At 46.7% G+C, this 23,360-nt stretch overlaps 1 protein-coding gene across 2 annotated transcripts; it reads right to left on the bottom strand.

Moving 5' to 3' along the window:
* Window positions 1-2,337: 2,337 nt before the first annotated feature.
* GAB3 (GRB2 associated binding protein 3) lies at window positions 2,338-19,764 on the bottom strand. Of its 2 annotated transcripts, XM_029084980.1 has the most exons (10): window positions 19,500-19,764; window positions 13,285-13,501; window positions 12,376-12,854; window positions 9,746-9,801; window positions 8,350-8,605; window positions 7,125-7,206; window positions 5,336-5,438; window positions 5,236-5,238; window positions 3,974-4,087; window positions 2,338-2,975 (listed from the first exon to the last, which is right to left on the bottom strand). In XM_029084980.1, the coding sequence occupies exons 1-10, from the start codon at window positions 19,762-19,764 to the stop codon at window positions 2,889-2,891; spliced, it is 1,662 nt and encodes a 553-aa protein (XP_028940813.1). In that variant the 3' UTR covers window positions 2,338-2,888. The 2 variants fall into 2 exon arrangements, with proteins under 2 accessions (XP_028940813.1, XP_028940814.1); XM_029084981.1 differs by lacking the exons at window positions 3,974-4,087; window positions 5,236-5,238 and adding an exon at window positions 14,689-14,697 and having other exon boundaries at window positions 13,285-13,495.
* Window positions 19,765-23,360: the final 3,596 nt, after the last annotated feature.

Raw genomic sequence — 23,360 nt, 5'->3', positions numbered from 1 at the left:
AAACTTTTTTTTTTGTATTTTTCTAATTGCTCCTATTTTGTGTATTGAACTTACACAAGAATGTCTGTCACGGACACTGGAGCAGCAGGTAAAAACAGACCTCAAATGGAAAATCTAAATAAACTCTAAAGCTTAGCTTTTCATTAAAAAGTGAAAGTTAGAAACCAGTGAGCAGTGTCTGATCAAGATAAGAGAGCCGTGGGGGCAAGTAGGGGACATGACGAAGGGGCATTCTGAGCTAAGGACAGTCCCCGCCAAGCTACATATTTATTTTTTTTTGGGGGGAAAAAAATACCAAAAGAGCTCTTTCTTTTCTAAACTTCTGAATGATCTGGTCACCAAATTTGTCAAAGTTTAAATTTTTTTACAATAAACTAGAATAACAAGCAAGTCAGTTGTCTCCAATACCTTGGTGTTTTTCCACTTCAGATTTTCTGACAGCACAAAAAGAAACATTCCAGTCCAACACGAGCTGATTTGTGTGCTACTGCAATCCACCTCGGAGGCTGCCACGCCATCGCTCTGCAATTTGGGATCTGCAGTAGTGTCACATTTTACCTGCCCTTTGTGGATGTTTTCTGTCCCCTACTGCAATATACATCTTAGCTGGTCTTTTAACTCTTTCAGTACTGCAGCATACACCAAAAGCTTTGAGTGACATGTATTATTTGTACACCCTGAAAGAAAGGCAGTGCTTTTGAGCAGAAAGGCAAATGTCTCCATAACTGTGTCCCTTCCTTGCTGACCTCTCTAACACCTCTGCGGAGGCGCAGAGCTCCACCACCTCTCCCCAAACCCACTTCCCCTCTAGCAGGGCATGGCTGCTCAGAGCTCTCCTAAATCAGTTTTAGGACAAAACAACTGGGTTTTAACAAACTAAATTTCACACCTTGACAGACAAGATTTATACAGAAAAGTCTGAATCATTTAAAAAACTTTTATGAACATTAACTTTCATTTCAGAGCTTTGTTGGGGGCAGAGTAGGAGGAAACAACATCAGCTATCTGCAGTATAAACCCCGATTTTCCAAGCAGCTCTAGTCTAGGACACTTTATGCCCGCAGGCCTGGGTGCCCAGTTTGTCCCCAGAGTCAATAAAGGCGCTGGTGAACCTTGGTGTTCTCACAGGGTAAGCTAAGAAGTGCCTGGTCACCAGAGATCCCCAGCTTTGTATTTGCTCTAATGAAGCAGCAAGGCTTGCAAGCACTTCAGCTCTCTTGAGGTAGGAGAAGAACGGTGTTTCTGTTATCTGCGCTGCCTCTGCTGGCCCCCCCCCCCCCCCCCCGCCCCCCCCTGCCACTCGGCCGTGCCTCTCAGCCTCCCCGAGTGCCCAAAAGGCTGAAGCAAAATGGGTGCATGGAGAACAGTAAGTAGGAGCCTTGAAATGCCAGATGTTTCTGCAATGACATTTCTATGACCTCTGTTTGGTAAATCAGCATTTTTGGGATGTGAGATTACAGTAATACACCACGGTAGCAACAGGCACATGAAGGGAGGCCAGCGACTTGGCCCTGTAAAAGAGGAGATCTTTCACAAGGGTCCTGGCTGGCTGTCCTTGCTGACAGGGTCAGACCTGCTATGGCTAGTGGGACTTACCTGCATCAGCAAAGCCTGCAAGATCAAATCCACTGTGGGTCACTCAGCCGTACTGCATACTTCCATGATTCAAGTGGCTGTGTGCCACCTTAAAATAAAGATTGCAGCCAAGCTTTTAAAGTTAAATATGTTATAAAACTATACACATATGTGATCCTGAGATAGTGCATGTAACAAGTCCCAAGGTAGATAAGCTTCCTGAACCCAGAGGTCCTCACGCCGCGTAAGCGCACTGTTGTTTTGTTTTGGCAGGCCTGTTAGCCTCTCGGAGCACGCTGCACTCCCTCATTCTCTTTTTTTTTTTAGGGGGGTGGGTCTAGTGAAACAATCAGTTTGACGATTGCTACCAGCAATTCCAATGGCATTTCTTCTGCAGTTCAGATGAAAGCATTCTTGATCCTTTGCCAGTTCTCCCAAGACTTGCAGAAACAGGCTCACAGCTTCCCTTTCTATTTTTTGGCCAGCCAAGAGCTGTGTGCCTGCAGCCTCCTGCTAGAGGAGCAGCTGTGCTGTGCTGAAGACACTCCTCAAGGTAATGGAGAAAACAGCAGTCGGAATCAGACAGAAAGGCGACAAGTATGAGCCACAATGGAAAGAAGCAGCTTCATACGATGACCATTGTCCAGAGTGTCAAAAACCAGTCATGTCCCATGGGTACATAGTCCTGTTTTGAGTTTCCGACAGCATCAGCTCACAGTCAGACCTTTTAAATCTAGCGGAAAAATATTTTCCAAAATTCTCTTTGCTTAAGCACTATATATTCAAAAAGTTCTTTTTATTGTTTCAGTATTTTAGCCCTTAGTTGATTAGTCACCAATATCTGTCAGATGCCCACTGCCATAAAAGCACTCTGAGCACCTGCAGTATTTGTAGGAATACCAAAAAATAGCTTTAGCATCTAGGAATTATGCAACAGAGGGAGAAGACAGGACTAACTAGATTAATGCAACATGTAGTGGATTTGTTAACATCAAGTGTATGACTTGTTGCAGAATCATGCCAGAAAATGGTACCATGTAGCTTACTGGTAAGGGCAGTAAAAAGGGTAATGCATTACTTCAATCATCAGTGAACCACTCACTCATTCAACATACTATTTCCAGCTGAAATCAAAGGTTTCCATTAAAAATGCCATTCCTCTACGGACCGTAAGCATCTTACAACTCTCTCTGCCTTTGAACTTTACTGTGATAGCCGCTTCATTAACATTGTGGTTCCAGTGCAAAAGAAAAGAAATCCTCCAGATCCCAAATCTTCTTCCTTTAGACTTTTGATTGCCTCTCATCTGTCCATTACTGCTTAGTGTTCTGTAAAGCTTGAGTCTTCTGTTCATCTACCTGGACATAGTCCACTCTCTGCTCCTCAGAGAGAAAAGGTTTCTGTAGGAGAGAGGGAAAAGCCAGTGTATTAATTTTAGGGTTGACAAAGGATGATAGTGAAACTTGGCTTGATTTTCTATTTTCCCTTTCCCTTGATTGCTTCCCTTCACCTTGAAGCTCACAGTGACATCAGCTGACAAAAGCATTGCTTTACAGCCTGCTTTAGCTATAATTATCCATCTGTCACCCTGTCACTCAGCCCAGCACAGCAAGCAAGGGAAACGTGCTGTTCTGGCTATTTCCATGCAGATAATCATTCTCTTCTCATCCAAGTGATCCTGTGCAGGGATAACCTAACTGCATCTTCACTACATGGAGAGTTCAAATAAGAAAGATTGAGTATCTTGAGTCTATTGTATCCAAGAGTATTAGCTGATGGGGAAAATGATACACAGGACATAAAATGGCCCAAACTGACAACAGCTTGTTGCTTTGCAGTGGTACCTACTCACCGCCTGGGAAGATGATAAGCTCTTTGGAAGAAGGAATGTATTTCCTCACATTGCTAAGGACACTGAAATGCTTTTGGTGATGCAAGAATAAAAATGCATCTTTTGCCATGTTACAAGAGATGGTAAGATTTTACTTCGTGAATTTATCATGGGCTGTAAACTTGTTACTGCAAAGAGATTTGGGGGAAAACTAATAGGAAAGGGTTTGTGGAGACTTGATGAAAATAAGAGCATGCAGAGATCCTGCAAGCAACAACAAGCTTGCCCACAAGCCCTCATGGCTGCACATCCCAGCAGAGTCTTGTGCCCTCTGCCGAGCTCCTGTTAATGGCATCTCTGTGAGTCACGCTAAGAACACCTTGTCATCACCCTAATAGTGCTTTTATGATATTAATCTTGAGCTTGCCACAAATGCAGTCAGCTGGAAACATGATTGGCTTCATCATGATACTTAGGGCACCTAGCACAGAGTCTGACTCTTGGTCTTGTTCTCCTGCCAGCAGACAAAATGATAGGAGGCTGTGGGGTTTTTCAAATGACTCGTACCTTCTGTACAGGGGATGGGGAAGCAGAATTAAAATCCAATGCTAAGTAATCAAGGTTAGATTTCCTTGTCCATGGAAAAGCACCACTGTATGGAGATGTTGCCTGTCTGTGCTCCTGTCAGGAAAGAAGAGAAACTTTTAATGCTCTTAAAACACTATCCCAAAAGGAAGCAGGACTACAGCTGTGAGGTGGGAGACTCATCTGGCAGAACATGAGCAAGGAGGGTCAGCACTCATGGAATGTTCTATGCCAAGGGTGATTTTGGTGACTAACCACAGGATAACACTGATTAATTGAAGGATGGCATAAGTAAACTGTGAGAGCCTTTTTCTCTTGGTAATTATGGCAAAACAAGCAAACTGGGCTGATTTTCATTCAATGTTACCAGGAAGGGCCTGTGCCCAGCTTCTCAGCCCAAGCTCTTGGAAGGCTCAGATTTGCAGAGGTGCCTTCTTAACCATCATCATTCTAAAAATTTGAACAAATGGTGATAATTCTGTTCAAATCTTGCAACTGAAAATTAATCTCAGGAAAACCACAGACGACCACAAATGCATGGAAGGTTTTATTTGACTATAAAAAAAAAAAAATCAGATGGGAGTAGTTACAACTGTAACTGCCCTCCTAAGCCGATTTTGATCTAGTAGAGGCATGGGTTAAAATTTGAGACTATGGTTCATGGAGACTGTGGTCAGTTTTGCAATATATTTCTATAGCCATTGGGCTTTGGCTGTGGAGCCAAATCTGTAGACACTGGCTCAGATCAAGGGATCCATTTCTGCCTGAAATTCAAAGGAAACTGAGATTCTGGCCAGAATGGCTGAGATATGGCTAAAGAGTGAATGAAGAAAAGGAAGCCACAAAGCCAGATGTTCTTTCATAGGATGGGAAGTAGGGTTAGTGCCACCAGCCAAAGCAGAAGCAATAAGAGACTTTAATGGGAGTTCTGTTTCTGCACAATATTTGGTGTGTTTCTTCAGGAAGCACGCTAACAGCTTTCTGTCATTTCCTAGGAGATTTTGCAGGGCACACTTTTAAAAGGTGAAAAGATTTAATTTTCCTTTGCTTTAATGAGTTCTCATGTAAATATGGCTGATCCCTGTGATCTCTTGGAACTGCTCTGCAACATTCGTGGGCGAACAGCTGAGTTCTGCAGCACAGAAGAAGGGCTTCCCTTATCTCTCCGTAAATCGGACCCAGTGTCTTTGGTTTAAAACCGTTTCATCATTTTTTTTTAAAAAAACAGAAGGCAAAGGACAAACCTCCTCAACATTTTTTTCTAAGAAAACAAACTTCTGCATTCTCCATCAATGTGACAGAGCAGAAGAAAGCAAAGGATGGCTGTGTGAAAATGAAGATTACCATATGAATGTAACTTTCTTCCTCTTCTCCGGAAACTGAATTGGCAAATATTCTTGCTGAATTAATACCGTCTCTTTCTGGTGAGATAAAGCTCATTCGATTGCTATGAAGAAAAACACAGGAGAGGTTAAGGAAGCATCTTACAGATGCTCTGAAATGAAGCCAAAGCCTGACACAGTCCATATGGTGAATAAACTCACACTAATGCTGCAGCCTTTATGGAGAGGATGTTTAAAACCACTCCTCAGTTCTAGAAGGAGTGTGCTATATTGCTATGAGTGGGGTTTTTTTTTTTGTTTTGGTTTGTTTTTTACCCCCCACCCCAGGATTTATGAAAGTTTGCCATCTCTGGTATGATCAGAAGACATAAAACATTGGAGCAGTTCTCCACCAAGGGGTACAGAGACAGATGCAATTCATCCGGGTAGTATGTGCTGATGGGGCAGTTACTTAGTCATGGGGGTATCCACATTTTGGAGACTGATGTGAATTAATCAGCTGCTGGAGGTGCATGCAGAGGAACTTGACTAGCTTTGAACACAGTGTAAACAGATGCTATCTATGCTATGGAGATGGCTGCACCTCAGCCCTTCCACTAACAACTGTTGGAGGTATATTGTGAATAAATTATTGCAGGCTAGCACAATGGGGTTAATTACTACGAAATTAGCTGGCCACTTTGTGCAGCATGAACAGTAGAATTCCTTTTGCTTTATTAGTTCCGGGTATACTTCTTTTTTTAGTTCTGTTAATGCAAAACATGCAAACTCCCTCTGAGCTCGTTATCCTTCAGGACTCTGCGCTGTGTCAGCACCAATTAACCACAGCACTCTGGCAGTGGTGCTTGGGAAGCTGGCTACTGGGTTTCCCTAACAGGCAGCACACGGCAGGCAGGGCTGAAAGGCTTAACTGGCTTTGGACTGTTCAGCTGAGAGGGGTCTGCAACGAGAAACTACCTATCTCATGTCCCTTTTGCCCTCCAAATGACTACCTGAGGCGGGGGAGTCTGGAACTCATACCTTGTCTGGAACTCATGCTAGTGAAAACCCACATGTTCCAGAGTGCCCGGGTTATGCGGAGGAGGCTGGTGGGGATTTCTGGCTTCTGCATGCACGCTTCAGCCCAGCGGGTCTCCTGTCAGCCCTGCCCTGTAGCACTGAGATCCCCCAGCCAACAGGCTGCAGTTCTCCCCTGCTCACCAGTTCCCTGAAAATGAGCCTTTCGCTGCCCTTGGTGCCCAACAGTATCATCTGTTCATACCACCAGGGCTTTGGGACCAAAAGCATTTGTTTTACCCCACAGCTAATTTACAGTGACAAAAGGTCACACCAACAGATCAAGTCTGAATTGCTGTGTGGCACTCCAAAAGTCTACACCCAGGCTACAAGTCAGAAAGATCTGTATCTTATCAGGTTCTCCTTTGCTATATTAATTCTCAGGAACAAAAATGGCTCTATCACTTTGAAAAAAGATAATTAAGGAATGCAAAGCTTTTACCCATTGCAGTAGCCACACCAGAGTGCAGACCAGCTCCAGCCTTTTCAAAAGGAACCTTCAAAACAGACTGAGCACCACCACGTGATGCTGAATGGAGCTGCCTGTCGTGACAGGGAGCCTTATTTTTAGAGACAGCAAAAGCCTGGGGGATGCTGGAAGGAGCCCTGGGGAATTTTTGTTTGTGGACTTTGCCAGGAAACTGTTTCTTGTGGGATGTGACAAGTTATTTTTAACTCCATTCCACAATGTTAATGCTTAAAAGATTGGAATGGCAGGTTTCTTGTTGACTTACTAAGGCACAGTCCACATCCTCGTCACAGCAGCATGCTCCCGGATTGTGGAGAGGTTCCTCAAGTCCAGAGGAGGTGGCCGTGCTGCAAGTAGATACAAAAGGAATGACATTTCCAATAGCAGAGCTAGTGAAAAGTACAGACTGTTTAGAAAAATGCAGTTTTATATTAACAGCAAGAAACTAACAGGGTATTTCACAGAACATAACTGATATAACCAAGACAGAAATTAGTAACAAATGACCACTTCAGTCAGCGCTGGAAAGCAAAGTCCCTCATTTACCCTAAAACAGAATAAATACAATGGGCATAAGGAGAGAAAATGCCCCACGAGATCCATGTCCTTGTCTCAAATCTGCCCTGCATATGGTGCCTTCAAGAAGAGAGGCCAGTTCAGCCTACCAGTCAAAACAGGTTTTCAGCTCTCTTCAAACTCAAAGGTCCTACACATGGAGATCAAGATCATTCCTCTCACCAATGTACATTTCCACCCTGTTCTCAAAGCCCTCTAAGAAAGGACCTGAGCTTGCTTTGCTTCCTGGCAATGGTCTAAATTTCTGTTCCCACTTCACAGTAGCATTTCCTGAACCAACTTCTGAGTAGCCCTGTGGCTCTGCAGCCCAAAAAGCTTTAATGCAGGCTAGGCTTAGGCAATTTCTCCACTGCAAAGCTGAATTCTGTCCCCAGTATATCCTCTGGAAGTGGAACCCAGATTTTAGAGATACCACAAAAAGCACGAGTGGAAAATAACCATCAATAAAAGCATCTGCAGGAAATTCCTAATTAAACCAGGACAGCTGCACCCACCCAACAGAGGTTTAACCAACAGCCCACACATCAAGTTTGACGATCTGAGTGTTTGGAAGTCCTGTACCTGGAAGGTCAGGGAACTGGTGAGACAGCAGTACACGTATTTCAGAGATGCAGGATTTAGTCTGCTGTCTCTTCAAGGCTACATCCATTCAGTGATTTGCAGCCAAGAGTGGATCTGAAGCCCTGCACCACACCAGTGCCACCAAGTCTCTGACTGCAAAAGTAGGCATGAGCACTCTTCCTCTGCTTGCAAACAACCCTGTGGATGGATCCTATGTTACACTACAAGCCACTTATATAGCAATTCAATCCCTCTTCTAGTACAATATGCCAAGGACACTATCAAGGGAGGTCACCTTTGTTCCCGCTGTCAAGACCCCCTGGCTGCCAATTGCACTTTAGGTCTGGGCTTACATTTCCTACGAGGCTTCAGGTCTCGGTTCACTGGAGGGGGCTCCACGTCTGAGGGAAGCTCAGGTAATGGGCTGGTGAGTTTTTCAGTGCTGACAACAGGGAAAGTAAAGGTGGCTGAGCTAGGGCTCATGGGGATGTAGCCATCAGGTGAGCAGTCGGAGCTGGGTGCAGAGGGAGAGGTGCTGGGGCGCATGGGCACGTAGCTGTCTTCTGTGTTGTCTGAAGCAGTCGAGTAGAGCGGGGAGAACCGACAGGGCTTCAGAAGCAAAAGAGGAAAATAAAAAGAAATGGGTCAATAAATGAATAACCAACCCCCTGCAAGTCAGGAAGTGCTCTGAGCTGGCAACAGATCCGAGCTCAGCCCCAGGCCAGGAGAGTCCTGACATGACCATTCTGAGAGAAGCGAGCCAGAAAGACACAAGACAAATGCATGAGTTCAGATGTGCGCTCCAGCTTTGGAGAAGTCCACTTCTGAGCTTCCCGAGTCACTGATGGAAATGAGGACCACACTTACTAGTGAATTAGTAAGTTAAATCCTCCAACTTCAGTAAGGCTTCACTTGACTCTCCCAGCAGTAATTGTGACCTATAAAACAGAGGCTCCTTCATACAAAAAAACCCCCAAAAATATCTGAAATGAGAACATCTGATGAACTAGATTTTTGCAAATGTGGAAGCTAAGAGAGCAGACACACAGACGTACAAGCTACTTCTAATAGCTGAGAATAAACACCAGAAATTAATTTCATGCTGGTTAAAGCTGGCTGAGTGGTGAGAGAAATTGATTACAAAACTTGCAAGCTTTCAAAGGGGAGAAAAATACATTGCTCACCACTAGAACTTACATACAAGCAGCAAAGGATCTCCCACACAAAAGACAGTGCCCAGTGCCAGGCAGAGACTGGCTATGTGATGTGTGATGATGCTACATATAACCATGTCTTTAAAGGCTGAGTCAGGAAGCTTTGGACTGACAGAGCCCTGAATCACAGGCGCTTTGAGAGCAGAGACTTTCCTATGTTCTGAAGAGGAGATATCCCTCAAGATCATGAAGTCGTAGGCTTCTTTAAACCCTTTTTTCAAGAGAAAACCAGTTCTCAGGTACTCTTGGTCAACAGTTTAATTTTTGAGGTAACTGGTATCCTTTTTCACAACAGACCTGACTTTAAAACACTTTAAAACCAGGCTGCTCAGTGTTGTGGCCTCTCCCTCCTCTCTCAAAGACTTCCTGTGGCCGCAAAGAAGCGGCACAGAAGTTGCCCAAAGTGCTTCTTCCATTTTTTTATTCTTCTGCTGAACACAGGAGAGGAATAATTGAATATCAGGATGTGAAATGATTCACTTTCTGAAGTTTGTCATGTGCCAGTGTTTGAAATTTATGCAAGCTGAATACTTACCAAATTCAAGCTAAGCCTCTTATCCCGACTTCTTAAGGAACTGCCTTCCATGTCTGCTGCAAGGAAAAAATGTTGATTAAAAATGTGATAAGGCAGTGCAGCCTTAGGGAGATAATTCTAGAGTAAAGCATATGGCTATAAAACAATTAGAGCTTTGTAAGATTCCATAACTCCCAGTATTTATCCTAAATGAGGAAATCCAATGACACTCATGACCAGAACGAACTCAGTAGCATTTCAAGAATGATTACACCTTTAAGTATGATGAAACCAAGGAACATGTTCATGTACAATCCAGCTGTAACTTTTGCTTCCTGTAACACAAGCAGTTGGGGAGAAAGACTGGTGTGGTGTGGAGAGCAAGCAAACAAGCAAAAATTTAAACCCACCTCCTGCTCTAGTCCCGCTCTGTTTTACCATCTTTCAAATTGAGGAACTATCACAAAGGAACTGTAGGGAATATTAATTCATTATTGTTTGGGAAGTTATTTGGGAACCTCATATGTTAGGTGCCAGGGAAGCACATGTTATTGCACAGAGGGTGCATGGGGGAACTTAATGGTAGGGGAGAAAGTCTTCTCTTTGTCACGCAGAAATGCTGATGTGCTGCAAGTGGCTCAAGCTGATGGGGAACAAACAACCAGAGAAAAGGTCCCCAGTCCCCGTGTCCCCTTGTGCAGGCTGGCCTTTGTTCTGGTGTAGGTAATTTTTAATTTTGAAGCAAAAGGCATAAAATTGAAATCCAGCATTCAGTGCATAGAAGATCAGCAGTGGGAGATGCTTACAACTACCACCCTTTTCTGGAAAATGACTTTCTGTGCAGAAAATGGCTTTTCTGTAGGAATGCCTTAAAGCCCTAAAACCATGTTAATCCTCTTATGGTGGAGATGTCAATACTGCACTGCAACTGGAGGTCCTTGTGATAGTACCAGCGTAAAAGGCAGAAGTGCTAAACAGGAACAAAGCAATACTGTTAGTGTGGATGTATGTTCAGATAGATACAGTCACTGTCCTGGCACAGCTACATTTATTTGTTATTTTGGCAAAAAAGACATTCAGGCACAATGCTCCAGCAGACACCAGGATACAGGTGCCTTACACACGTACAGCTCCTTCCCCTCCATGGCACTGCAACCAGCATACACTGCCTTGGCACTGGGTTAGTTATATCAGTTCAGCTTTTACATGTTGCCAAGAGCAAAAATGAAGTAAAATAACTTAAGTGGGCTCACTCTGGGAGCTGGTGAGGAAGAGCCTTCTCCCTGTTTGTTTTTCTGATCTTACTTGTTAAACACCTTAATTCAAAGTTTAACCTTTCAAATAGTTTCAGCTGCACTTAGGGTAAGAAAAAATAGCAGCACTTATTAATTCATTGCTGCCCCCTGTCAGGCAGAGATAACCTTGCAGCACAGCAGCAGAACGTGACATTTGGCCACTTAATCCTCTTAAAAACATTTTGGCGTAAATTGGGATGGAGGAACATTAACCGCCTCAGGCGCGCTGGTGGCATTAGGGCGGCACACGTGCAGAAGCGAGAGCAGCACCTTTCAGGGAGTAACCAACTGTAACTGATAATTAAGAATACCAATTCCACTGATGGGTGTTTCTCCAGAAGCCTTCCAAGAATTGTTTGTACACTGATAAACAGGCTGGACAGAGGTGTCCTTGCTTTAGCTTCTGAGCCTTAAGAACAAGATCTAACAGCCCTAAACACTGGTGGGCCATTTGAACTACGGGAGCCTAAAGGACACTTGTCCTTAAAAATCTACATTTTCTTCCTCATGTACAATGACACATCACTGCAAAATACTTCATGATTTCCAGCCAAGTATTCCAGTTGCCTCCCTCTGTTCTGTGGCTCCACAGAATAAAACTGTCTCATACTGCCTATGCTGGTTTTTGACACCTTGATGTTATGGGTTTTTGACAGTTATTTTTGTTTGGGATGATGGTGTTTCAAGAACAAGTGGAAAAGTCACCTCAGCTCAGAGAAGAACTTGCTTTGCAGCAGAGCCTCACTCTGCACCAGGTTTTCAGGCTACTCTGACTGAAGTGCAAGGACAGAGTGGGATTTGCTCAAGGACACACAGAGTCCCTGGTTCAACCAGGATTAAATCCCATCCCCAGTGTCTCTGTGGCTTCCCATCCTTTACTCTAAGCTGTGAAAAGACACGCTGCTGTTATGGAAAGCACTGGATGGAGCAAAGCAGTGCAGCTACAGAGGCATTTCCCACAGGCAAGCCCACATTTTGACTCACAAATAGATGCCCAATGCAGTGACTGGCTTTCCATTTTTTTATTTTCTGCTGCTTTCCTTTTTTGAGAGGGAGGGAGCATGGAAAACTAACAAGTCATGAAGCACCCTGAAGAGATCACAGTGAAATTGTTGCCCATGTGTACACACTGAGGTGCTTTTACAGAGCAGGAGCTGAATATGAGGGACAGGTCTAAATCCTGTTGGCTAACTAGTCTGAAACAAGCATTTCAGGTTGTGTTGCTCTGGGTGGTCTATGATTTCACACAGTGGGAGACAGGGAGACACAACTAGAAGTGGGCACCCACTCTGTGCTCACAGGCAGCTCCAACCCTCACAGTGGTCCTGCTTTGCTGGCAATCAAAAATGCACTCACCTTTCCAGTTCCTCACGTTGTCTAAGCTGGACAAGGAGATCCTCCTGGGCACCAGAGCAACCTGAGCCCGGCAGATCCCTGCGTGCCCGTTCTGGAGGGCCCCACCGCCTGCCTCATCCCCTCTCCTGTCCGAGAAGTGAGTTGGCTTGGGCGGCCGCGGTGGGGGCATGTTGGACAGGACGTCCAGCTGGGTTACACCATAGGGCAGCGCATTTTGGCTCTTGTCCATCTGAAAGGTTGGTGTCAGCGGTGTCCCCAGCAGTGGGGAAGAGGAGGAGAAGTCACTGGGTGGCCCGGTAACGTCTATGCTCCTGGACACAGTGCCAGGGTTTACCAACAGGGCCCCATCCTGGTGCACTGTGCCAGCACTGGACGGCTGCACAAGGTACAGGGAGGGCTGGGACTGCAACGAGTCTACAAAAACATCATCCGATGAGGTTTGCTCCAGAGATCTGTCCGAATTTGACCAGCTGTCACACCTGCACAAAGACAGAAGTCAGGACCTGCATTTTCCTTTTCTCCTGGTTGCAGCAGAGCAAGCACACAGAAAAAAAAAAACAACAAACCACTCCACAGCTTGGGACAGCACTGAGCTGGGTTGGGGGACAGGGCACTTTGTAGAGCACTTTGGTCAGCAGCAGGCTGAAAGGGCATCTGGAGGACAGCCATATATGAGGTGCCCAGTCACTCACCCTGGGAAGGGCCAGTACCAACATACGACGCTCGACTGCTAATCTGCGCTAGGAAAAGCCCCCTGTAAACTGGATTAGGCTGCCGGCCCCCTGTTGTGCTCAGCAGCCTACCCTGAGTGGCAGGGTTCAAGGACCAGTTTGCCCCAGTTTCCCAGGGCATCACTGGATAGGCAGAGGGTGGCCCCAGCCTGATGCACCTGGCAGACCCCAGACCTACCTGTTGTGGTTGAGCTTGCCCGACTCGCAGTTGGAGAGGAAGAGGTAGTCGGGGAGGAAGACTGACTCCAACTCGCTGGGGGTCTCCTCCGCGGCAGACGCGTCAGCAGCAGCGTGGTTGACCGAGAAGGAGGGATCAGCAATGCGGGAGGCGTGGGTGGAGGCGGCCGGCGATGGCTGCTGGGACGAGGTGGTGTGGGACAGGCTCTCCACTGAACCTGCAATGAGAACGGATGGCCCCAGCTGAGGGGTGGCTCTGACTCACCCTGGCCACTGCCTCTCCACCATGCTTTTGCACCAGGGATGTTTTACCCCAAAGTGGCAGTGGGTCAAGGCAAAAACTGTTTCCAGGGAGAGGGGAGCCTGATTTTGCAGCTGTTCCCCCTGCCCAGGTTGGGCAAGTCAGCTGTCAAATTAAGGGGGCATCCCCACCCCTTGCTCTGGGGTCCCCCACTCCTGTGGGGCTGTAGCATCCCCCCTGCAGACAGTGATGAAGACAGCCTCTGTGGAGGAAAGTGCTGAGGCAGAGCAGCCTGTTATCAAGTATTTCTTAGGATCTTGCTAACACAAATAATTATTTATTCTCCAACACTTCAAATTAATGGCAACAAGGAAAGGGACTGATTTCATCCCACTTTCTAGATCTCAGTGGACAACACTGAGCTTTGCCACTCATGGAGTAGCTGGATTTGTTGCACCTCTAAACTTGTCTGCAAACTCCTTATGCCTCTCTAGGCTGGACATCAAAGCCACAAGAGCTGTGGTGCAGCTGCTATTGCCCAGATGGAGGCTTGTTGGCTCTGCAGAGAACAGGGACACTCCTTTTCTGGAGGCCACAAGGCACAGGGGAGCCTGTGCTCAGTGACACCTTCCCTGCTCCCTCTTTCCCCAGGCATAACATTCCAATCCTCCCCCTGGCACAGGGAGGGGTGGCAGAGGGGAGAGGAGCAGGGCTGGGCTGCAGGCAGCAGGGCTGGCCCAGGCTGCACAGAGCTGGCCACCTACTCAGCTCTGGGTTTGCCTCTGACCACCAAGGCCACCCTTCACCAGCAGCATATGGCCAAGGCACTTGTACCCATCTGATCCGAGCACTTCCAGGCAGCAGACACAAGCCTGGCCCTGTTGCTTTCCCAGCTACAGCGCGGGGGGACACTGGGCAGGTGGGATGAAGGAGTGATGACTCAGGCACACAGAGTAAGGGCTAAGCACAGCCTCTGGCCCAGCTTTTGGGGCATTTCAACTCAAAAACCAAGTCCTCAGGGCAAGCTGGACCTCCCACCGCAGGCAGCTGTGGAGTGGGAAGGGCTTGTGGTGTCTTTGCAGAGCAGCTCCCTAAGGGCATCTGCTCCTGGCAGCAAGCTCAGAGAGTGACAGCAAGAACAGCACCAACCCTCAATTAGAGAACATGAGTTTGCTAATGAAGTTTCAGGTTGCTGCATGGTGGTACCCTCACCAGGGCTGCATGAGGAATGGGCAGTGCTCCTGGGCACCCCAGCTGTCCCCAGCACCTGTGGGGCTCAGCAGTGAGCACCCATCTCTCCAGCTGAAGCACAGACACTGCCCAAGTCAAAGCTGCAAAACCCTTCTTCAAAATGAAAAAGCCTGCAACAAAAACAAGCACAAGAAACCAGCTACTGCTGATAAAACCAAACCAAGCATAAACACACCTTCAAAGCATAGCAAGAAGGCAGATTTCTCTAACACTGAAATCCAGACTTTGCTGAAAATGCTGGGAACCAGCCCCTGCCCATCTGCATGCATGCTGTGGGCCAGATCCTGCACTGTGTGGTGAGGTCCCGAGATCCTCTGGCAGGTTCTACTTAGTCTTCAGCTCAACACAGCACCAAGCCTTGGCACTGTACTGGGTTGTTGTAATCGCTTCTCAACCCTGGGAGGTGCTAGGTATATGTGCAAGCAGATCAGGAGGGATGGAGAGGGCTGCCAAGACTTGGATGGTTAGACAGCAACATCACTAAACACAAACAAAACCCTCCAGTGACCCAGACTTCCACACCAGCCACAGCGGGCTTCACCCCGTCATTGTTCTGATCTCAGTCAGAAGAGTAAACCAGCTGAGCTGTCCTCCCTGCACTACCCACACCTCACCCATTTGAACTGGGGAGGGAGCTGCCTCTTTCCTTCCCATCTACCAGTACTGACTCACTGCTGCTTCCTCCTGTTAGCTTTGGAGCTCTGCTGCAGTGGTGGACCCCAGGTCAGCAAAGCACATAACTATGTGCTTAAATTTAAGCTTAAGCAAAGCATTTGCTTAATTTTGTGCTGATAGCAGTGGGATTTCAGCAGTGAGCATCTAGAAGGAATGGCTTTTATGGGGTTTCACATTTGCAAAGCAGAGCTGAGGGCTGCAGCCTTCCCATCTGAAAAATAGCTCTTCTCTTGTTCACTGTGCTGGCTCAGACAATAACTCTGCTTTCAAACCTTGGACTCAGAGAGCTATCTTGGAAGCTGAGGATAATCAAATATGCAGCAGGGTTAACTCTATAGAGATCTCAGTAAAGCGTGTTCACATCACCATGTGACCACATTAAAAAAACCCACAACAATCCCCCCCAAAAAAACCCAAAACAACAACAAACCCCCACCAAACACCTCAAAACCACCACAATGCACAAGAAAGAAATAAATGACATTCTGGATTATTAACACAGAGAATGAACAGGCCTGAACTCCATCTGGTACTCGCAGGGTTTAGCCACGGATTATCCCATCAGGAAAGGCTGCAAGCTGCAGACCACATGGCAACCGTTTGGAGCAGGAAGGAGAGATGGGGACAGCACAGACCTGCCCTTTTCTAACCTTCAGGGGCTCAGGGTCCTGTAGCCAGCTCCTAACAGACCGGTCCTGTCCTTGCCAGCTCTGCTGGTAACAGAATCAGGATGCATTAAAGTTGTACTGCAGCAGCAGCTGGGTAGAATAAATTATGCATGGCCATTTCCAGAGCTAGACGGCAGAGAACAGGCTTGGTGCCTGCCCTCCCCTTTGCCAGAGAGACATGGGGCAGCTTCGGCTGCCAAAACAACTGCTTTGCTGGATACTGACCCAAAAAGTCTCTGCCCTGCATAGATGGGGAAAGTCAACATGAAGTATGCAGAGCATCCTCTGCAGCAACCATGCCCTCCAAGTGGCCCAAGCATTGTCTCAGTCCCCTGTGTGGCCACAGGTCCCATGGGGTTGAGGAACAACTGCTCCACTGGGAACCTTCATCCGAGGTGGAAGCAAGATTTACACAGAAATGGCAGGAAAATAGGAAGGGAAGGAGGGAGGCCTCTTCCTCCCTCCTCCAGCTGACTCCCCTGAAGGTGCCAGCTCCCTGTCATTTTCAGCAGAGCCAGCAGCACAGTTTCTCGTGGCAGTCGAGTACCACAACACGATGGTTGCTGCTGGCGAGTCCCTCCAGACAGCCACCCTCCCAGGTGCTTCCTGACATCTGCCTGGAGTTTGCACTTGGCCTCCATCTCTCAGCCATCCCCTCTCTTGTTGACTAAAAAGCCGTCCTCATGGGGCAGCTGCAGTTCTGCTCACTTTGGGCGGTGTCTGGCTGTCTACAGGCCAGACCAGAGGTCTCTGATGACCAGGACCTGTGCTGTTCACGAGCTTCTTTGCTGCTGGAGGGGACTATCGTGGAACCATGGGACAGTATTTACAGCTGGGTCACTGTGTAAACCTGTAGCTGCACTTTCTGTGCTCTCAGCTGAGAAAGCAGCAGATTTGGTTCTGGCCTCAAAGTCACAGCGAGTTTTCAGAGATGCACAGATTAAGAGTGATTGATTTTACAATATAATACTGGCTTTGAGATTCATTTTAATACACAGAAGAGCTTATCAAAGATTCCTGCAATTGATGTGTCTTTCTTTTGATGATACATTTCAGGGACTTATTTTTTTTTTAAACACAGTAGCATTCAAGTTAAAAAAGCATATGGCATTTAATAGAGCTTTTCACTTTTTATGTTAATTTTTAAGTGTGATTTGTTTAAACCTACAGGCTCTTGGGGGTTTTAGGTGCTTCCAAAAAGCTGAAGCAATTAGCAACTGTTTCAAATGTGATGTGTAACCTGTAGAATTGTGCAGATTTAAATCAGAGGATCTGAATGTGTCCTGCAGCCTGACCTGAATACACCCCAGACCTGACCTCATCGGCAGGAACTGCAGGATAAGTAAGAGATCTTACGAGCTATTTGCCATTACACATACCCTAAGTGCATGTCTGGAAGCTTAGCTTACGCAGTCTGTGATGAGGGCTTTAAGTTCAGGTGCCAGACTTTCCAGTGAACCAAGGGAAATGCTCTGCACTGTTGAATTTCTTGGGGGATAGATAATATCTGCCTTGAGCAGAGCGGAAAGCTGGGATGTCAGCTTTCACAACTGCCACAGCAAGAGCTGTCACTTCTCATCCGTCAGTGTCTATGCAGGCAATCTTTGCTGGGAGAGAACTATTACTGTGTAATACTCTGACTATTGCCCATCTGTAAGTCTTATGAGCAATGCTGCACTGTACCAGCATAACAGAACAGACATTTCCCAGTATAAATGCATCTATGCTGAGACGGCCGCTGCCTTTGCTCCTCTGCCACAGATCACATCTCCCATCACATCCTCAGCACAGTGCAGAAGTCTGCATACACAGACTTTGAGAGACAAAAATTATTTTTCTCTTCTGTTTTGCATTAAAAAACCCCAACAACTTACCTTCATTTCAGAGTAACTGGTAAAATTATATCTAAAATACTACTGTACCAGAAGCAGCAACACAAGAGCAACATCTCAGTGTCTGTCAACAAGGGCAGATCACTAGAAGGGGGTTACTGAATACTCCTAATTACATCTGAGCTCCAAAGGGCTGTTGACTCCAATCCCTCAAAGCTACCAGCTCTAGTTTGCAAGTTGTATTCATGAGCAGTTTGTACTGGCACATGAAAATACATCAGCACGTTTTCCTGGTGGTCTCTAAAGCGAATGGGAAAAGAGCAGACATCACATTTATAACAGGACCACTGCAGTGCTGTTTCCACTCCCATTTCCCCTCAGAATAAACTACTGAGGAGAAGATTAAAGAAGGCCAGGAACTAGGGTAGATTCAAATAAAACATCTCATCGTGGCCTTTTGTTTCCTTTCAAGTTACAAGGTACCAGTATGGCTATGCAGCAGTTGCAGACACCAGTAGCAGAGCACAGCAGCCCAGGGACCATGGCAGCATAAGCTGCCCAGCCACCCTGTGATACTCCCAAACACATTACTGCCCTTGGGATTGAATCCCTCCATCACCACCATTTTCTCTTCTTGCAGAGTCCCTCCATCACCACCCTGTTCTCCTCTTGCACTGCCTTTTATCACCATGAAGGACGTTGTTCTGACTCACTTCCTATGAAGCTCTCAAATTGCTGCTGTATCTGCCCCTTGGAAATGTCAAGGGAAAGATAGATTGCTGTTATCTGAGCCCGCTTGTCTCATTTGAAAGGTAAGTTAATGACAATACAGGTCCCAACTTTAATTACTGGCTACATCCATCTTGGAGTGGTTAATTCTTGAAAGCTTTCCAAGAAATTCACCCTAGTGAGTACATACAGGTGTAGGTCCTAGCAAAACAGGCTGACTTTATGCTTCACTGGCAGGACCATCTTTTAAGTCTAGACATACACTTCTAACACTCTCCTGTCCTCTGCCTTTTCTTTATTTTTCTTCTCACTAATAGACTAAGACAGCTCAGTATTTTTGTCATTGATTTATGCCTGTGCATATACACTCAAGTCTGTGCACATTCCACATCCAGCAAAGCCTGAGAAAACACGAGTTCTACAGGACACTTTCCTGGAACAGGTGTTTTACATTAAGCCAAACTAAATAAATATGGGACATGTAATGAAATAAACGGCCCCAGAAGATAAGTCAGTCAGCTTTTCACATAAACACTACCTTTTCTTACTAAGGATTTGCTGTTTATTCTAGCAGGAATTGCTTCAGCAAAGTGAGACCAAGCAGCCAGCTATTATTTCTACCAGCAGAAGCGAGATCCCTAATAACTTTCAAATCAGGGTTTTGCAACATCTCAGTGCTGTGTGTAGCCTCAGGAAACAGTCCCATACCACCTGCCCAACCCAACCAGCAAGGTCCATGCTTCCTCTCACCCTGGATGCTGCTGTGTAAGAGCCCAGACACAGATCATCCTCCCAGTCCCCAAGATGAGCATGATCCTACCTGTGCCATCTTCTAGATGTCCAAAATTACAGATCTGGCTGATGTTGTGCACCCAGATCTGCATCTCCTCCTCAGTTTTGGCTACCAGGTAGAAGGTGCGGTAGGTGGTTCTCACAATGAAGACAAAGTTATTCTGAAATTCCTTCTTGATGAAGTTGGGCCCCGAGTGCTTCAGCACTTCGCACTCGTTGAGGTCGATGATCCGGATGGGCTTTTTGGAGTGGTTGTTCCTGTAGTACTCCAGCACATCTGGGTTCCCGCTCATACGGCCTCTGCGCAGCACGAACCAGCGCTTCCGCCATGCCTGCAAATGGCACAAGCAGGGCCCTTTTAGTGACAACCACGTCGCACATCAGTCAGCCCACACACGCTTATTTTCTTTGGTCAGCAGGCATCTCTGAAGTTCTTATTAGAGACATTAGAGTTGTTTTGACAAGCTGGCCAGATTGTGTCTTTGATTTGAAGTGCTTGCTATCAGCTTGCATTGGTGAAAGGAAAGCAGGCAGAGGGTTGTCTCTTTAGAGGTCAAGATGAGCAAGACATCTCCCCTCCTCTCACCCTCAGCCTGCCAGCATGGAGTAATCAAAGTCATCTCATACTTCACCATCTCATCTATAGAAGACATTATAATGAATTTTGCTTTGTGAAATGAAAAACATCTAGGACTGCACCCTGTGTTGCAGCACATGAGCGAGTATCTGGCAACAAACACCTTTTGCCCAGCAAAGACAAGGCCTCCAGATGACCCACGCAGCTTCCCTCCAATTGTTTTCAGTGCTAATAAAGAGCTGTTAATAAGCCACCAGTTACTTCTGAAAGCCCAGAACAAACCTTAAGGGAGTTGTAGTGCTAAAAAAGTTAAACAGGAAACTTCCAAACCTTACAGAAGGACATCTGTTTACACAGACACTACTTCCAATGACTCAACCCAACCCAAACCTGGTAAACACTGATGCCTTTTAGACCCTTGCACTGAAGATACAGGTCCCATAGACATTTAAATGAAGTCTTGGCAGGACTAAGATGCAGCATCACTTCATAAAGCTATATTCAAGTTTCTAGGAACAAAATAACCTATTTTCCCTTTTCCCCAGCAGCTGTTTTTGTTCATCAACAGTATAAGCACCTCTGTGTTGATTACAGCTGTCACCAACACAGTTACTCGGAGGGCCAGAAGAAATCCACCCTGAGCTCTGTTCCACAAGCTGAAATAAGACATTAAGAGATTCCCACTTACCAAACTCCATAGAAACTGTGTGGGATAAAGTCACACCCAAACCATCAAGGCCAGGCAGCTGCTGAAGCTAAGGCTGCAGCTGCCCCAGGTCTCATGAGAGCCCAAGAAAGGTGCAGGGGCTCATGCACTGCCCAGGTACCTACAATTGCTATACAGCCACTGGCTGTTTTACATGCCTTCGTAAGAGTTTTAAGTTTATTAAAGAAACATCTGAACAACAACTAAAACCTCCCTACCTGAATCTTATTCAAGTGCCTTTGCAAAATGACCTGTCACAACATAAACCTGTGTGATAGCTTGTGTTCCAGTAAAAAAATCATCCTCATTTGTCAGAGACTAGACCTGTTTATCAGTTTAAACACAGCCAACCATTCAGCCTTAAGACATAATAACAGGTCAGGATGTTTTCATTAAGGTGTAAGAGTCCTTACTGGCACAGTTTAGGATCAATACAGGTACTAGACATTTTGCTGACAGCGAGTTCCCATGGGCACAGTGACAGTTGAAAAGATCAACAAAAATCAGCAACAATCATTTATCAAGAAAAAGCATGATTTTTTTCCTACTCAAAAGATACTTCCTTGCAGCACAACAAGCTTTTCAGAGTCTGTCAATATTAATCCAGTAATTTATGTAGAAGTAAGTCTGCTCAGCCTGGCAGTACCTTAATCTATTCTGAAAGCAAAAGATTCTTCAAAAACAATCCACAGAGACCAGCAAATGAAGAATCAGAGGGAGCTCTTGCACACATATCTGCCTGTGTAAAGGAGGGCTTTTCAGAGAGAGGGGGGTGACATCCAGAATAAAGAGGAAGCAGAGGTGAGGTGCAAAGTGTAGAAAAGAAAATTAAGTCTTGCCCTCACAACTTGTTGAGGTTTGAAAGTGATCTGGTCTCCACTGGAAGTAGCTAGGGGTAACAGATTACTGAGATATCTCACATAAAGCTAATTTTGTGGGAGCCAGGAAAAAAACACCCCCCCTCCTCAAAGGAAATAGAAACAAATGAAAAATATTTAATGGAAAAAACACTTTCTTGACTAGCAAGCTTCAACAGTGGAATACAGCCCAGTAGGTATCCATGTCACACATGTAGCCCCAGAAAGAATCCACATCTCTGCCTCCTGCAATCCCAGTGCCACACAGGCTCAATGCACACCCCACAGATGCATCAGGACAGAAAAGTCACATCCCCTAACACACTCTCAGCCCTAAACAACAAAAGAGAAATGCTGCAGGAGGCACAAGCTAAACAAGACCTGCTCCTTTTCCTTCCAGACAAGGTCTGCTAATGCAGAGAGGGAAAGCAACCACCAAATCACCCCAACTACAAAACCACCCCCACTCCACCTCCCAAAGCTACCACCCCTGCAGCTTAAATACACTTGGCTCCTTCTGATGGAAATCACCTGCACATGAGGAAGCTGAGGAGGGCCTCCCCTTCTCAAGGGAGCAGCTGGGGACACCCTGCCTAGCTGGCACCCACGCAGCTGTAGGGAGATGGGAGCTCAGCCCCAAGGCCAGGGCCAGCTCAGGGCTACCTGCCGGTGGCCAGTACAACACCCTGAGGCAGGATGGCCTAGTACCCATCCCCATTTCCTTAGCATTTTAATTTTCATTAGTCTAAAGGGGTCTGTGTCTCAGCACAACCTGGGCAGCCAGTGAGAGGGAGGAGAAAATGGCAGCTGTGCTTTGCAGAAAAGCTCATGGTCCCTCCGTTCAGAGGCAAAGGCTGGCTTCTGTGTGGTGTGAGCGGCTGTGGCTCTGCTGGTTTGGGTTTTGTACAAGCTGAGAAGCTGCCCGATAACCTCTTTCACTGCAGATACACTATTTGATCAGGCTTATCGTCTGGCTGGCGCTGGGAGACTGGAGATGGAGAGGTGCCCAGTTAGTGCAGCTTATGATGGGAGAGGAGAGCAGGGCTGAGGCGGTGTGAGAAAAACACCGGCTATCATAGCCAGGCAGCCACGAAAACAGGGCTGAGGGGAAATAATACCAGATAGCTGCCCAAATCTGTACTGCCCTGGGGAAGGGTGGGCCTCCTCTCCCCATCTGCCACACGGCCACCCTCGCTGCCTTCCCCAGGCTCACGGCGGGGCCCGTGCAGCCAGCCAGCACCCTGTCTGGCTGAAAACACTGTTATTAAAACGCAGGGCCCGTGCAGCCACCCAGCACCCTGTCTGGCTGAAAACACTGTAGTTCTTTTCTTGTGGGGGTAACACATGAGCTGTAGGAAACACACAGGAAAGTGGGGTGCAGAGAGGGAGGGAGGAACTGCCCTTTGGTGATACCGCAAGCTCGGACAAGCTAACAGCCCTTGGCTGCCACCGTTCATTGCCCCAAACATTAACGTGCTCCAAAAGCAATGGTGGTACCTTGCTGTGAGCTGCAGGGACCAGGGCAAATACCTGCCCATGCTGCTGGACTTGGAGCTGAGGGGACGGAGAGGTGCTGAGGGACAGCAGGCTTTGAACAGGCACAGCCTGAGTCAGCAGCGCAGGCTGGGATCCTCACTCAACCTCCCCTGAAACCAGCGCGGGCGCCAGGGCAGCGCAGGGCGATGGCACAGCCAGGCCGATGGCGAGTTTGCCAGCACCACTTGGCTGAGCTCGCCTGCTGCCCCGTGC

The sequence above is a fragment of the Antrostomus carolinensis genome, unplaced genomic scaffold (assembly GCF_000700745.2).
Source record: "Antrostomus carolinensis isolate BGI_N321 unplaced genomic scaffold, ASM70074v2 scaffold15815, whole genome shotgun sequence".
Lineage (NCBI taxonomy): Eukaryota > Metazoa > Chordata > Aves > Caprimulgiformes > Caprimulgidae > Antrostomus > Antrostomus carolinensis.
The sequence above is the reverse complement of the archived record's forward strand: the minus strand, read 5'-3'. Positions and strand labels throughout refer to the sequence as shown.